Source organism: Spermophilus citellus, assembly GCF_964194105.1.
Source record: "Spermophilus citellus genome assembly, chromosome: 3".
Lineage (NCBI taxonomy): Eukaryota > Metazoa > Chordata > Mammalia > Rodentia > Sciuridae > Spermophilus > Spermophilus citellus.
Genome location: NC_138184.1, coordinates 104,165,228 through 104,180,171, shown reverse-complemented (window position 1 = coordinate 104,180,171; position 14,944 = coordinate 104,165,228). Strand labels below are relative to the sequence as shown.

At 58.2% G+C, this 14,944-nt stretch overlaps 1 protein-coding gene across 2 annotated transcripts in view; it reads left to right on the top strand.

Moving 5' to 3' along the window:
* The window catches only part of GALNT9 (polypeptide N-acetylgalactosaminyltransferase 9), a 61,456-nt gene that overhangs the window by 35,643 nt on the left and 10,869 nt on the right, over positions 1-14,944 (top strand). For both annotated transcript variants that reach the window (XM_081287708.1, XM_081287707.1), the window contains exon 6: positions 2,965-3,082. In XM_081287708.1, the coding sequence (XP_081143834.1) occupies positions 2,965-3,082 (118 nt within the window). The remainder of the gene's footprint in view (positions 1-2,964; positions 3,083-14,944) is intronic.

The following is a 14,944-nucleotide window of genomic DNA, read 5'->3' as shown; positions in this document are numbered from 1 at the left end:
GGAGATGAAGTGGGCCCCCAAGCGACTGCAGGGATGGGCGCTTGGGACAGGAGCTCAAGGCTGGAGGAGCAAACCCCAGAGGCCAAGGCCAGCCCTACCCGAGAGACACACAGAAACTGTCTCATGGATTCTCCCTGGACAGAGGCCTGCAACATGGTGTCCAGGGTCAGCCCCAGCCCCTCCCAACCCCAGATCCCGTCCAGCACCCGTCCATCTGCCGGCCTCTTGCCCCCTGGCTTAGCTATTGTGGCCCCAGCTCTTCCTTCACTCCTCTAAGGGCAGCAGCTGCAGAATTCATAGGTCAGGAACCAGGTCACGTTGAAGGGCGCGAAGGGGTGGCTCCCACTGCTCCCTGTGTGGCCCCAGTGCACAAACACACCTGTGCACACAGCCCGCCCATGCCGCTGACGTCACACTGCACTGGGTTGACGGCTGGGGCCCCCGACCTGGAAGATGCGGACCAGGGCCTCTGCTCTGCTGGCCACAACTGCACCCTGCAGTGGACATAGCTTCCCGCTGGTGCATGTTACCAGGCCCCCTGGGCTCAAGCTGCAAACCTGCAGTCCCCAGACGGCATCTCAAGGGCCCTCCTCCAAGACCAGCAGCTCCACCTCCACCGTGAGTCTCACCTGTGCCCACCTGGCACTGTGGCCTGCGTGGCTGAGTGGGCAGAACACCTCGCCTTCCCAAAAGCGCCAAGTGCTCAGCCTCTGGCAGGTCAGAGGGCACAAGCTGAGGCAGAAAGTGAGCCCATCTGGCCGTACCCAACACTGGGCACCGGCTGACATCCAGCAGGTCCCCTGTAGGTGTATACAGGTGTGCTCAGGAGGCCTGCAGGAGGGCAGAGAAGACAAACTAGCCCCATGCCCAGGAACTGCAGGTGAGGCCTAAGACATGGCACCAGGGAGAAGTTAACACTGATGTCCAGCTCTGCATCCCCCATGGCCAGCAGAGGTGAGGCAGACACCGGATTCAAACCAACTGCTCAAAATGAGGGATTCAAGTGGCACTCAGACACGGCTTGGTCCAGAAAATCAAGGTGGCCACTCAAACTCTGTTTCTGTACTGGTGGCTCCTTGGCTTTGCCTGATTCTTGGTGGGAAGGCCCATTTTTTTATACTCCATTGTATGGACAAAGCACTGCTGGTTCATCCATCACCCATCGATGGGCAACTGGGTTGATTCCACATTCAACATTGAAACAGCAGGGGTCTGGCTGAGCCTGGAGGCTTGTCAGAGGACAGTAGCTGGAGGCCGGGGGCTGGGAGTCAGGCAAGCAGCTGAACCAGCCAGGACTCGGGGGCCACGGCTGTGTCCTGCCATCTCCCTGAATGCCATGGAGCTGCCTAGAGGTGCCGCAGTCTTGGCTGGGCACAGAATCACGAGCCACCACACAGCTTTGTAGATTCAAACAGCAATTCTTTATTCCCGAACTCACACCGGCCTCCACACACGTTCTGGGGCAATCCCAGTTCTGCTGCCACCCAATTCACCTCCTCCACGAGGCTTTTTTTCCAAAATGCTCTCTGAATCTCACGAGAACTCAATGGGAGCTCAGGCAGCAGGAACGCCCTAATTCCAGCAGCAATAATCCTCAACATCGAACTTCCCTAAAATCCAAGGTCTTAAACTGGGAACGCCCTAAACCCAAGGACTGGGATACTTCCTCAAACCTGATCAGCTCTAAACCCGGATCCGCCTTCCTTGAGCAAGGTCACCTTACATGCAATGTCAACAGCGAAATTCCAAGGCAAGTCATTTAACATGGGGTACGCTGGCAAGGAAATTTCGAATGCGTCATTCCTACTTGGTAATGGCCCTCAGCATAGAGGAGAGGGTGTCCTGTAAAGACCAGGGACCCCCCTGCCTGGGAACCCCCAACCTTAGAACCCCTCACAGAGTCGGCCCTGCTGTATTCTGTAATCGCAGTGAGAATTTCTCATAACACATAAACCCGATGCCGGCTGCTTCGGCCCCTGCTGCCTGGTGAGCTCAGTTAACTCTGCAACTCTGAGCAGGAATAAAATCACTGCCTCCAGAAGAGGCTGGGATGCTGCACCGCAGCCATTAGCCACCATCCTGGGACTGCGGGCACTGGCAGAGGATGGGCCCTGCACCTGGGCCGTTCCCAAGTAAAAGGACAGGTGCTGTGAAATGTCCTGCTGCCTCGGACAGCAGCCCGTACAGACGTCAGCTCGGACTTCCCAGCCGATGAGAAGAGTCACTTCCCCTAGGTTCTGACCAAGGCCAGTGGTCACTGCTCTGTGGGACAGACTCCGTGCCTCCGGAGGCACGGGGAGGCTCCAGCAGCCTGGGCTTCAGTGTCCTAAGGAGCGGCCTTGGCCACCCCAGCATCGGGAACCGGGCACAGGGGTCACTGCTGCCCTTCTAGCAGCACATCCGCAGACGTGGCCCCAGGCTAGGTCGCTGCCACTTCTAAAATATATGGATGTAAACATATGGATGTAAATATATGGATGTAAACATATGGATGTAAACATATGGATGTAAGATGAATTATTACAGAAATAACAGTAGTGGTCAGTGAGTCTGTTGCCTAGAGCTGTGTCCCCTCCACAACTCCAAGGCGTGTCGCTCAGAGTCTGATATCAGCCAGGGTCCATGAAGTTGAGCAGTGCCCAGCGGGCACAACTTCCCGCTGCAGTGCCAAATACCTACACTCAGATAACACAGCAGGTGGGGCGACTTGCTCTGGGTGTTCAAGATGACAGCACAACTCACTGGGGACGTGGAGTATTCTTCAATCCCCCGACTCTGGTCTTTTCACCTGTTGAAGTTACACCAGGGACATTTACGCTCCGCTCTGTGCTGGGTGCTCCGCTGGCTCTGGGGGATTTACCCTCCCACCTCCCGCCTCAGGGCGCAAGAGCCCGCTATGAGACGCGCAGGCTCTGGGGCTGCTGGCCCAGCCAGGGGCCTGCTCATGGCTGACTGCATCTGCAGGACCCCCGCCATGATCGGCTGCTCCTTCGTGGTGGACCGCGAGTACTTCGGGGACATCGGCCTGCTGGACCCGGGCATGGAGGTGTACGGTGCGGAGAACATCGAGCTGGGGATGAGGGTGAGTGGGCGTCGGGCGCGGGGCTCCTCGGGGCATGGCCTGCGGCCTGGCGGGGGCGGGGACTCAGTGGCTGCCAGGGTGTCGGACTGCGAGTCCTTCTAGAAAGAGCCGGGGTTTGGCCTGTGCGCACGGTAGCAGAAGACGATGCCAAGGATCTGGTTCGCAGGCTGTTCGCAGAGCCTTGGCCGAGAGTTGAGGAGGGTCGTGAAGAGCTGGCCCGGCTCAGAGCCAGGCGCAGCCACAAGGAAACCCGTCCTCAATCAGCCCTGTGCTGGCCTCTGGGGGCGGAGACCAGGAGCGCCTGGGGGAGCCGCTGGCTGCGCGGGCAGGGCGGGGCGAGGGCGGGGCGGGGCCTGGGCAGGGCGGGGGCGGATCAGGGGGCGGTGCCTGGGTAGGGCAGGGGCGGTGCCTGGGCCGGGGTCCAGCGAGGTATCTCAGGTCGACTTCCAGGGTCCAGATGCTCAACCTCTGAGGAGCTGGGTGTGGGTGCAGCCCCACCTAGAGCCTGCCCTGTGGCTGGGCAGGCACCTGTCCTGGGCCCACAACAGGGAACAGAGAACAGAGGGTGGGACCTGCTTTCCCTGCTGGACTTCCAGGGGATAAGGAGGAAGGCTGTGCGGCCAGGGGGGAGGCAGAGGAAACGAGGGGCAAGGGTCAGGGGAGGCCTGGCTCAGAGGCAGCTGGTGAGCTGCAGAGGAAGTGGCAGGCACCGAGCAGACAGGGACCCTGGGGTCGGGGGGATAGGCCTGGGGCCCCAGGGCAGCAGAGAGAAGAATCAGGGAGGGAGGCTGGCCTCAGGGAGGAGGCAGAGGAAAGATCCTGAAGCCTTGCATTCCTGGGCAGGAGGCCAGTGGCATTTGCCAGGGGAGGGGCGTCCAAGGCAGCTGCTCTGAGTGAGACCTGAGCAGTTCTGAAATGGGGAGACCGGGAGGAGGTGTGCACAAGATCCCCGGCCCTGGAGTTCCTGGACCTCGAGACCACCTGCAGTTCCCTAGATGGGAGTGGGGAGCAGCAGCACCCTAGAGGGACACCGAGGAGGATGGGGCAGGGGCCAGAATCTGCCACAAGTCCCTGTGAAATGCCCCAGGGCCTCCAGGCTCTGCCCAGGGAAGGTGTGCCAGCTGCTGCTAGTGCCAAGGATGTCCCCGGAGAAGCCCTGTGAGTCTGGGCCTTGGCTGGCCTGGGCCTGGGGATGCTGGAGCTCAGACCTTCCCTGAGGACCCAGGGCCACACCACAGTCCCTCCAGCAGGAGCAGGGCAGCCAGGATGATGGACGTTGCTGGCCTCTCCCCAGCCCAGAGACTGGAGCGCTTGAAACATGGGGACAGCCCTGTCCCAGCTCGCTGAGCCTGAGAGAAAGGCAGAGAGAGAGGCCTCCAGTGCCACAGAGAGCAGTCCCTGAGTCCCCCCACTGTGGGTGGAGCCTCTGACATGGGTAGCACCGTGGAATGTGTGGAGAAGGGTCTATAACAAAGGGAGGCTGAACAGATTCAGTGGCCGGGCCTGCAAACACCACCCACCAGCACAAGAGGAAAGGGGGGCAGAGAAGTAAGCTCCCCCTGCCAGGCCGAGTGGATACATGGACAGATGGGAGGGGAGCTGATCCCCTGGGCCTCAGGTCCCTGGTGCACTGTGAGCTGGAGCTTGATAACCTACACCAGGGTCACTGACCCGGAGCTGGCTGCTCTTTCTGGCTCTACCAGGGAACGCGCCAGCCATGAAGACCGTCGAGTTTTCCACTGTAAGTCACAGCAGATGGCACTTCCCAGGGCAGCTGTCATCCACATATGTCTTGTGGCACGGACAGTCCTCCCTCCAGAGGTCAGGTCTGGTTAGCTTCCAAGTACAGTGGACACAAGGCCTGGAGCCCATGCTGACTGTAGAGAACAGGGAGTGATGTGGCCCCAGCCAGCCAAAGGATGGAAGCACCTTCCATATTCCAGCCCCTGTCCTCCCGCAGGCCAGGCATTGTGGAGCAAGAAGAGGTGCCCCCACTGTGCCCTTTTCCCACATATCACCACGGAACCCAGGATCTTGGTGCAAGTAGTCATTTTGTGTGGCGAGTGGGGCTGTTTGTTCTGCAGCAGCAGCTCCCACGTGCCTGCTGACCTTCAGCTCAGAAGCACCCCCCCCCCCGCCCTGCTGACCGAGAGCAGAGGTCCAAAGGCTGTGGGGCCTGGGGGTTGAGGGGAGCTCCTGTGAGGGCAGAGTGGTCATGGGTGGTCTTCCCCTGGTGTCCAAGAAATAGGACCAGCAAGGCAGGATGAGGAAAAGGAAGGAGAAGAGCAAAGATGTGGGCGGGGCTGGATCCTCCTTGGTGGGCAGCCCAGGCGTGACTTGGACTCCATTCTAATCGCAGTGGGGAGACCTGGAGGGTTACAAGCCAGGGACTGATCTGAGGGTTAGTTAAAAGGGATGCCTGGGCTACTGTGTAGAAAGTGGGTGGTAAGCAGAGTCGAGGAGGCCAATAGGGAGCCCACTGAGTACAGAGGATTGGGGTGGAAGCTGCCTTCCTGCAAATCTTCCATGGCCACATACAGGGCACATGAAGGTCACCTCTCCTAGCCAACAGGAAAGAGCAGAGGCCAACAGCATGAAGAGCCTGACTTTCCAACATGGAGAGCAGGAGGAGGGACAGGCAGATGAAAGATGGGGCAGAAGTGTGGTCCAGTGTGGAGTCAGCTATCTCTCCAGGCATTGGCTGCACAGGAACTGGACTTCTTAAAAATGCCCTTTGTGATAGGATTCAAACCTAGAGCCACATGGAATAAATCTAGCCCCAAAATTGTGGAATATCTGTACAATGAAAACAGGAAAACATTGCTGGGAGAACTTTCAAAGGACTAAATAGATATACCATGTTCATGGGCTGCAGGATTCATGATGTTAAAATGTCGCATTTCCCCAAAGCCATCCATGGAGCCAACACAGCCCCGATCCAAACCCCAGCAGTCCTTCTTATAGACACTGACAGGCTGATCCTGGAATTCACGTGGAAGGTAAAGGCTGCCCAATGGCCAGCATGCATTTGAGAGAAAAATAAGGGCAAAAGACCTACAGCCTCTTATTCCCAACCCCAAAGAGCCATGGCCCATCAAGTCCAAAACTCCAGTGGGACAGAATAGAAGACCTGGGAGTAACGCCCACGGGGATGTGGCCTGCTGGCATGGACCATTCCAATGAGGAAGGTTGACTTCTTAGCAACTGCTTCTGCAATGATGGGTGCCCAGATGGAGAACAGCAGGGAGAATGGAGAGCTGTAAGAACGAGGAACTGTGGAAAAGAGGGAGAAGGGTGGAGGGAAAGCCCTAAAGGAGAGGAGGGAGGAGGAGGAGCCCTCAAGGAGAGGAGGGAGGAGGGAGGAGGAGGAGCCCTCAAGGAGAGGAGGAAGGAGGAGGAGCCTTAGAAGAGAGTAGGGAAGAGGGAGGAGGAGGAGCCCTGAAGGAGAGTAGGGAGGAGGGCTCTGCTTATTGAGGGACCCAACCCTGGCAGGAGGAAGGAAGGATCAGCAAAGATGGCCTCTACCTAGAGTCACAGGAACCCAGCCCTCCTGGCTGCAACGGGTCCTGGTGCTGCCTCCTCTGCCCTCCAGCTGCATGTGAGGCCAGCAGGGAGTGTGGACCCTGAGCCACCAGGTCACACCATCCATGTCCCACCATCCAGCCTCACGTATTTCACCTGATGCCCAAGGCCCTCAGTGTCACCATGGCTAGCTTGAGGGGCTGCCCACCCTGACAAAAGATTGTGGTGACTTCTCCCAGGTCTTAGCAAATTCCCAAGGAGCCCATCGAGTGGACGAAGCAAGTGTCAGCCAGCATCATCCGTGGGCCCCGTGGGGTGAGGGTCCGAGGCTGTGCTGGACTGGTGCTTCTTGGGTGTATATTTGGGGTTTGGGGGCTTCCTTCCTTCAGCATTCTGTTTTGCCCACGGGGCTTCTACTCACAGAGAAGAGTATTCAGGGCTGGGATTTAAGTTTTCACTTAGAGTCGATTAAAGTCGCCGCCTTCAAAACCTGCTTACTGTAAGTTGAGTGTGAAGATCACAATATGTTTGTGAATCCAGCGAAGCAGTCCACCGCCCCCGGTCTGATGAACTCGGGGAGTCCCTCAGACGTCACTGTCACTAAGCACCCTGCCGCGGCCTGAGGGTGGTTGAATTCCTGTGAACCTTTTAAAAGTGACCCTTACAAATGAAACATACTTTCCTTTCTTTCTAAGACTTCGGAGTGCCTGAAAATTACCTTGTGGGGAATCTCAGGGCCCTTGGGCCTCTCAGGACCATCTGCACGTGCATTAAGTTCTCCAGCACTGTGCAGTGTTAAGTCACAAAGCTAGACTCCTCCTCAACTGCATTGTAAAAACGGAACCAGGGGCTTCATCTGGCAGATTCTTTGAAGCATCAACTTTCCTTGGCAGTTCTGATGGGAAGCAGGAGAAAAGAGGGGAGGATACCGGGTGGCCAGGCAGCTAGAGTGGACTCTGAGGGTCAGAGTGGGGTCTGGGTGGGGCCATGTGAGCAGGATGAAAAATGGAAAGAAACTGCGACTCAGACAGAGACCTGCGTGTGTCAGGAGGATAGCCAATGAATGGGACCGGCTCTGCTTCCCCGAATGCTGCATGTGTGAGACCTCAGGAGCTGAGTTTGGGGGAAGGGGCTTCCTCTTCTGTTTGGATGGGAAGCTGGGGTGGGGCAAGGGCAGGCACTGGCCTCCTGGTGTTGCCATGTAGGTGCGAGGGAGGGGAATGGGAGACCTAAGAGGAGGCCTCCTGTTGTCGCAGACCCAGCAAAGCCTGAGGTGCACAGAGACAGGCACTTTCTCCCTCCTCCCTGACTGCTCTGGCTCCGGCCAAGGAATATTGGTGGGAATGCTGGGCTGTCTAGAGACCTGGCCATTCTGCAGGGTGGAGAGACAGGAAGCAGGGGAACCTCAGCAAAAAGGAACTCTCCTGGTCCTCCAGGCAGACTAGCCACTGTGGATTCTGTGAGCACTGCAATGACCAGGAGCCCTGCGGGGGGGGGGGGGGGATCCTGTAGTGAGGGAGTCCTGCAGTGGGGGATCCTATAGTGAGGGGATCCTGCTGTGGGGGATCCTATAGTTATGGGAATCCTGCTGTGGGGGATCCTATAGTTATGGGATCCTGCAGGGGGAATCCTATAATGAGGGGGTCCTGCAGCAAGAAGATCTTGCAGTGGGGTGGGTCCTACAGTGAGGGGGACCTGCACTGGGGTAGGTCCTACATTGAGGGAATCCTGCAGTGGGGTGGGTCCTATAGTGAGGTGGGGTCCTTCAGTGGGGTGGGTCCTATAGTGAGGTGGGGTCCTTCAGTGGGGTGGGTCCTATAGTGAGGGGATCCTGCAGTGGAGTGGGTCCTATAGTGAGGGGATCCTGTAGTTGGGTGGGTCCTATAGTGAGGGGTCCTGCAGAGGGGTGGATCCTATAGTGAGGGGATCCTGCAGTGGGGTGGGTCCTACAGTGAGGAGATCCTGCAGTGGGTGGGTCCTATAATGAAGGGATCCTGCAATGGGGTGGGTCCAATAGTGAGGAGATCCTACAGTGAGGAGATCCTGCAGTGTGGTTGGTCCTATACTGAGGGGATCCTGCAGTTGGTGGGTCCTATGTGATAGGATCCTGCAGTGGAGTGGATCCTATAGTGAGGGGATCTGCAGTGAGGTGGATCCTGCAGTGGGGTGGATGCTACAGTGAGGGGATCCTGCAGTGGAGTGGATCCTAGAGTAGGGGATCCTGCAGTGTGATGAGTCCTAAAGTGAGGGGATCCTGCAGTGGGATGGGTCCTATAGTGAGGGGATCCTGCCATGGGGTGGGTCCTATAGTGAGGGGAAACTGCAGTGGGGTGGATCCTATAGTGAGGGGGATAATGCAGTGGGGTGGATCCTACAGTGAGGGGATCCTGCAGTGGGGTGGGTCCTACAATGAGGGGATCCTGCAGTGTGGTGGGTCCTATACTGAGGGGATCCTGCATTGGGAGGGTCACATCATGAGGGGGGTCATTTAGTAGGGTGAATCCTATAGTGAGGGGGATCCTGCAGTGGGCTGGATCCCACAGTGAGGGGATCCTGCAGTGGGGTGGGTCCTACAGAGAGGAGATCCTGCATTGGAGTGGGTCCTATAGTGAAGGGATCCTGCAGTGGGATGGGTCATATAGTGAGGTGATCCTGCAGTGGGGTGGGTCCTACAGTGAGGGGATCTTGCAGTTGGTGGGTCCTACAGTGAGGAAATCCTACAGTGGGGTGGGTCCTACAGTGAGGAGATCCTACAGTGAAGAGATCCTGCAGTGTGGTTGGTCCTATACTGAGGGGATCCTGCAGTCGGTGGGTCCTATGTGATGGGATCCTGCAGTGGAGTGGATCCTATAGTGAGGGGATCTGCAGTGGGGTGGATCCTATAGTGAGTGGATCCTGCAGTGGGGTGGGTCCTATAGTGAGGGGATCCTGCAATGGGGTGCATCCTATAGTGAGGGAATACTGCAGTGTGGGGTGGATTCTATAGTGAGGGGGATCCTGCAGTGGAGTGGGTCCTACAATCAAGGGATCCTGAAGTGGGGTTGGTCCTATAGTGAGGGGGATCCTGCATTGGTGTGGGTCCTATAGTGAGGGGACCCTGCTTTGGGAGGGTCATATAGTGAGGGGGCCCTTCAGTGGGGTGAATCCTATAGTGAGGGGGATCCTGCAGTGGCCTGGGTCCCACAGTGAGGGGATCCTGCAGTGGGGTGGGTCCTATAGTGAGGGGTCCTGCATTGGGATGGATCCTATAGTGAAGGGATCCTGCAGTGGGGTGCGTCCTATAGTGAGGGGATACTGCAGTGGTGTGGGTCCTATAGTGAGGGGATCCTGCATTGGGAGGGTCATATAGTGAGTGGATCCTTCAGTGGGGTGAATTCTATAGTGAGGGGGATCCTGCAGTAGGATGGATCCTATAGTGAGGGGATCCTGTAGTGGGTTGGGTCCTATAATGAGGGGATCCTGCAGTGGGGTGGGTCCTATAGTGAGGGATCCTACAGTGTAGTAAGGGGATCCTGCATTGGTGTGGGTCCTATAGTGAGGGGACCCTGTAATGGGAGGGTCATACAGTGAGGGGGTCCTTCAGTGGGGTGAATCTTATAGTGAGGGGGATCCTGCAGTGGCCTAGGTCCCACAGTGAGGGGATCCTGCAGTAGAGTGGGTCATATAGTGAGGGGATCCTGCAGTGGGATGGGTCCTATAGTGAGGGGATCCTGCAGTGGGGTGCATCCTATAGTGAGGGGATACTGAAGTGGGGTGGATCCTATAGTGAGGGGGATCCTTCAGTGGAGTGCGTCCTACAGTGAAGGGATCCTGAAGTGAGGTGGGTCCTATAGTGAGGGGATCCTGCAGTGGGGTGCATCCTATAGTGAGGGGATACTGCAGTGGGGTGGATCCTATAGTGAGGGGGAACCTGCAGTGAAGTGGGTCCTATAGTGAAGGAATCCTGAAGTGGGGTGGGTCCTATAGTGAGGGGGATCCTGCAGTGGGGTGGGTCCTATAGTGAGGGGATCCTGCTTTGGGAGGGTCATATAGTGAGGGGATACTGCAGTGGGGTGGATCCTATAGTGAGGGGGAACCTGCAGTGAAGTGGGTCCTATAGTGAAGGAATCCTGAAGTGGGGTGGGTCCTATAGTGAGGGGGATCCTGCAGTAGGGTGGATCCTATAGTGAGGGAGTCCTGCAGTGGGGTGGATCCTATAGTGGGGGGGATCCTGCAGTGGGGTGGGTCCTATAGTGAGGGGATCCTGCATTAAGAGGGTCATATAGTTAGGGGGTCCTTAAGTGAGGTGAATCCTATAGTGAGGGGGATCCTGCAGTGGCCTGGGTCTCACAGTGAGGAGATCCTGCAGTGGGGTGGGTCCTATAGTGAGGGGGTCCTGCAGTGGGGTGGATCCTATATTGAGGGGATCCTGCAGTGGCATGAGTCCTATAGTGAGGGGATCCTACAATGGGGTGGGTCCTATAGTGAGGGGATCCTGCATTAAGAGGGTCATATAGTTAGGGGGTCCTTAAGTGAGGTGAATCCTATAGTGAGGGGGATCCTGCAGTGGCCTGGGTCTCACAGTGAGGAGATCCTGCAGTGAGTGGTTCCTATAGTGAGGGGAACCTGCTGTGGGGTGGGTCCTATAGTGAGAGGATCCTGAAGTGGGGTGGGTCTTATATGAGGGGATCCTGCAGTGGTGTGGGTCCTATAGTGAGGGGATCCTGCAGTGGAGTGGATCCTATACTGAGGAGAATCTGCAGTGGGGTGGGTCCTATAGTGAGAGGGTCCTTCAGTTGGGTGGGTCCTATAGTGAGTGGATCGTGCAGTAGGGTGGATCCTATAGTGAGGGGATCTTGCAGTGGGGTGGATACTACAGTGTGGGGATCCTGCATTGGGGTGGGTCCTATAGTGAGGGGATCCTGCATTGGGGTGGGTCCCCAGACACTCTGCTCCCTTAGCATGCAGTCGTCTTCTTTTTTATATATTTATTTTTTAGTTCTAGGTGGACACAATATTTTTTATTTTACATTTGTGTTGTGTTGAGGATCGAACCCAGTGCCTCGGAGCACATAGTCTTCTAACAGGGCTGGGATTTATCTCCATGAGCTCCCTGGGTGTGCCTGTTCTCCACAGCATGTTGCTTAATATTAAACAGCTGATTTAAGACGCTCCTGTCGGGTCCTGCTGTACAGTTGTTCTATAAATTTCCTGAGGACCGCAGCTCTCTGCACATCTGCTGACAGTGCAGCTGTGTCCCTGACCTGATCCTCCCTGACCTTCCAGGTTGTCCCTGCTCTGCACGCTGGGTCTGAGAATGGCTGTCCGGCTTCCCTGGCTGTGGGGACTGTCACGGCTACTTTATACACAAATCTGGCCATGACCCTGGGGCTGAAATCAGTGCTGGGGAGAGGCTGACCTTCACTCAGATCAAAGGCCTGTTATACTTGAACTGAGCACTGGGGGCCCTCTTGGCTCTGTCCTGAGGGGCAGTGGGCAGTCTGGCCTGGTGACCCTGGTGGTGGCTGCAGCAGGGGACAGGGCTGCGTCTCCCCAGCCCCCACCTGCTGTGGCGGCCCCAGAAGAAGTGTGGGAATGGGACTCAATTTGTCCCCATCCATGGTGGCCTGACGGCTCTCTCTTTTCCCTCTGGAGGGTGCCAGTCCTGATTTGCCTCTTGCTGTTGGTTTTGGGGCAACTTGTGGAAACCGCGTCCCTCCAACATCAGGCAAGGCAGCAGCAGGACGTGGGATGCATGGGATTGTGGGGCTCTGGACAAACACTGCCCACTCCCTTCCTGCCCACCTCCTGGCCTTGCCAGCTCTGTGACTCCAGAGACCAGCTGCTGAGACGGTGCACTCCATGCCTGAGGGGCAGCAGCCTGGCGGGCCCGGCCGGGGTTCTGCGGCTCTGCAAGGTGGGGCTGGACTGGGCACAGGGCCAGGATGGCAGCATGCGCTCTTCATGCCTGGCAGAGGCGGTGGACACCTGGCTCTGCTGGCTCCCAGGGAGAGCCTTCCGGGAGAGCCTTCCAGGAGAGCAGGTGGCTGAACCCCCAATCAATTCCACGTGGTTCTGCTGGGTCCCTCCAGCTTTCAGGGTGTCTGCTGCTCAATCCTACAGGCCTCGCTCAATGTCACCCCAGCCACCGCAGCACCAGGTCCCTGTCCTGGCTCCTCTTCCTGTGCAGGGCTCTGCTCCATGTCCTCTGCCCTGTCGGATGTGCCACAGAAGCCAGGGGCTCTGGGGGTTGTGGGCCACCTCCCCAGGCCCCTCAGAAGCCAGGCTCTGGGGGTCATGGGCCACCTCCCCAGGCCCCTCAGAAGCCGGGCTCTGGGAGTCGTGGGCCACCTCCCCAGGCCCCACAGAAGCTGGGCTCTGGGGGTCGTGGGCCACCTCCCCAGGCCTCTCAGAAGTGGGCACTCTGCCTGGCACCACATCCCAGGGCGGGCCTGCGATTTGCCTGGTGGGGCTTGTTTGTGCCTGTGGGGCTGGTAGCCCTGGGAAGCGCCCTGGAATTGGCAGTTTGGGTGGGGGCAGTGGGCTCGGTCCCCTGGGCACCAGGCAACTCCTGGACAGCCACCTGCAGAGGCAGCTGAAAGGCCACCAGAGTAAGTGGGGATGGTGGCAACCCATGCGGGCTCTCAGCCAGCCTCCCTCCCCTTGGGTTCAGGTGCCCTGTGGGCCTGACTGGACCTCGCCCTGGACCCTGCCCTGCCCAGCACCGCACCACGGCCCCACTGCATCCCCACATGCTCCTCTGCCATCAAAGCCTCACGAGTTTCCTGTTTTCACGGTCCGTGTCCCCTCCCTTGCCACGTGTCCCTGGGGCCTGCCCTGGTGCCCAGTACAGTTCATGAATGAAGGATCCTCTGAGAGGGGCTCCCTGCAGAGCGCGAGGTTCCGAGTGCGAGGTCCGAGCTCAGGGCGGGAGGCTGGGAGGAGCTTGCATCCTTCCTGAGTCCCTTGGCCTCTATGTGCTGGGCATGTGGGTGTCAGGTTCAGAGAGGACAGCAGAGGGAAAGCCCCGGCCACACTCCCGTGATGGGCTCACATGGAGGCCACAGTGTTCCCCCCAGGGCGGTGATGTGTGGCCAAGGCTGAGGGCAGACTGGCCAAGACCCAGGCTGTGGCCAGGGAACAGCACGTGCTGAGGCCTCCAGCCCCTTGCGCCTGCTGGACCCTCCAGGCTGCGCCCTGCCCCCCCACACTGGCTGCTGCTCCCGGCCCATTCTAAGAGGGTGCCCATGCAGCCTTTCAGATCCATTTAGCCTAATTAGAGTGATTCTGTGGTCTCAGGGCCAATTTACATCTCTGTGGCTGCAGGAAGGCCAGCTGAGTCCTCTAATGAGGAAAGTCCTTGAGCCAATTAGGGGGAGTGGCTCCACCCTGTCCATTAGGTTTAATAAAGGTCAAGACAAAATCCAGTGCTGAGCCCAGCCAGGGTGGTAGTCCACTTGCCTTCTTTTCTGCTGTGAAGGTTGGGGTCTGCTTGGGGTGATGGACGAACCGTCCCCCACTCTAAGGGTCACTGCTGGCCCCAAGATGCCCCTGGGGGTGGAGGGCTTTATTAGCCTTGGGGCAGTTTTTCCCACTCTCCCAAGAGGGGAGGTATGTGAGGTCCTGGCAGCGAAGCCAGCCTCCCCGAGATACAGTGGTGTCCTCCACTGGGGGTTTCTCTGAAGGGGGTTTCTCTCTGCCTGGGTCCAGGCTGAAGGGAGAGGATGGGGGTGCTGGGCCTGTGTCTGCTCTGAGAGCCACTTCAAGAGGCCCAGGGTTGGTGCCTGAGGTAATGCAGGTCCTGATGGGGGAGGATGCAGCCCCGCCAGCCAGCTCTGCTCAGAAGTCCACTGCAGACCCTGGACCTTCAAAGACCCCAGACCTGCATCTGGAGCCTGCCTCCACTGGTCAGCCTGCAATCCATGCCTTCCCTGCCTCAGTTTTCCCACCTGTCACGCATGGGACTGAACTGCAGGCATCCAAGGAGCCAGCGCTGTGGGGGTCCTTGGGTCTGAACACGCAGCAGGTGTCCTCCGTGGGCAGGTTCCCTGGGCACCTGCTCTCGCACCGGAGGAATGCATCTTCATGGAGATGCTGTCCTGTGGGCGGCGGGACCCTCCACGTAGCCCTGTCGAACGTTGGCTGGGTGCACAGGCGCGGCTGTGGCTCCTTGGGCCTCATGTCCCCTGGAGCCTGGGAGCTGCGGCCCTGGCTCCAGCCACACAGGGCGACTGTCTTTCTGATCCTGCTGTTTCTGGTCAGCCGCCTCTTGACTTCAGGGTCCTCTGGCTGAGCATGCTCCGCCTCCTGCCCTCCACCTGCCAGGCAGTGTCTCAAGGCCTTTCTCGGTTGTCACCTGGG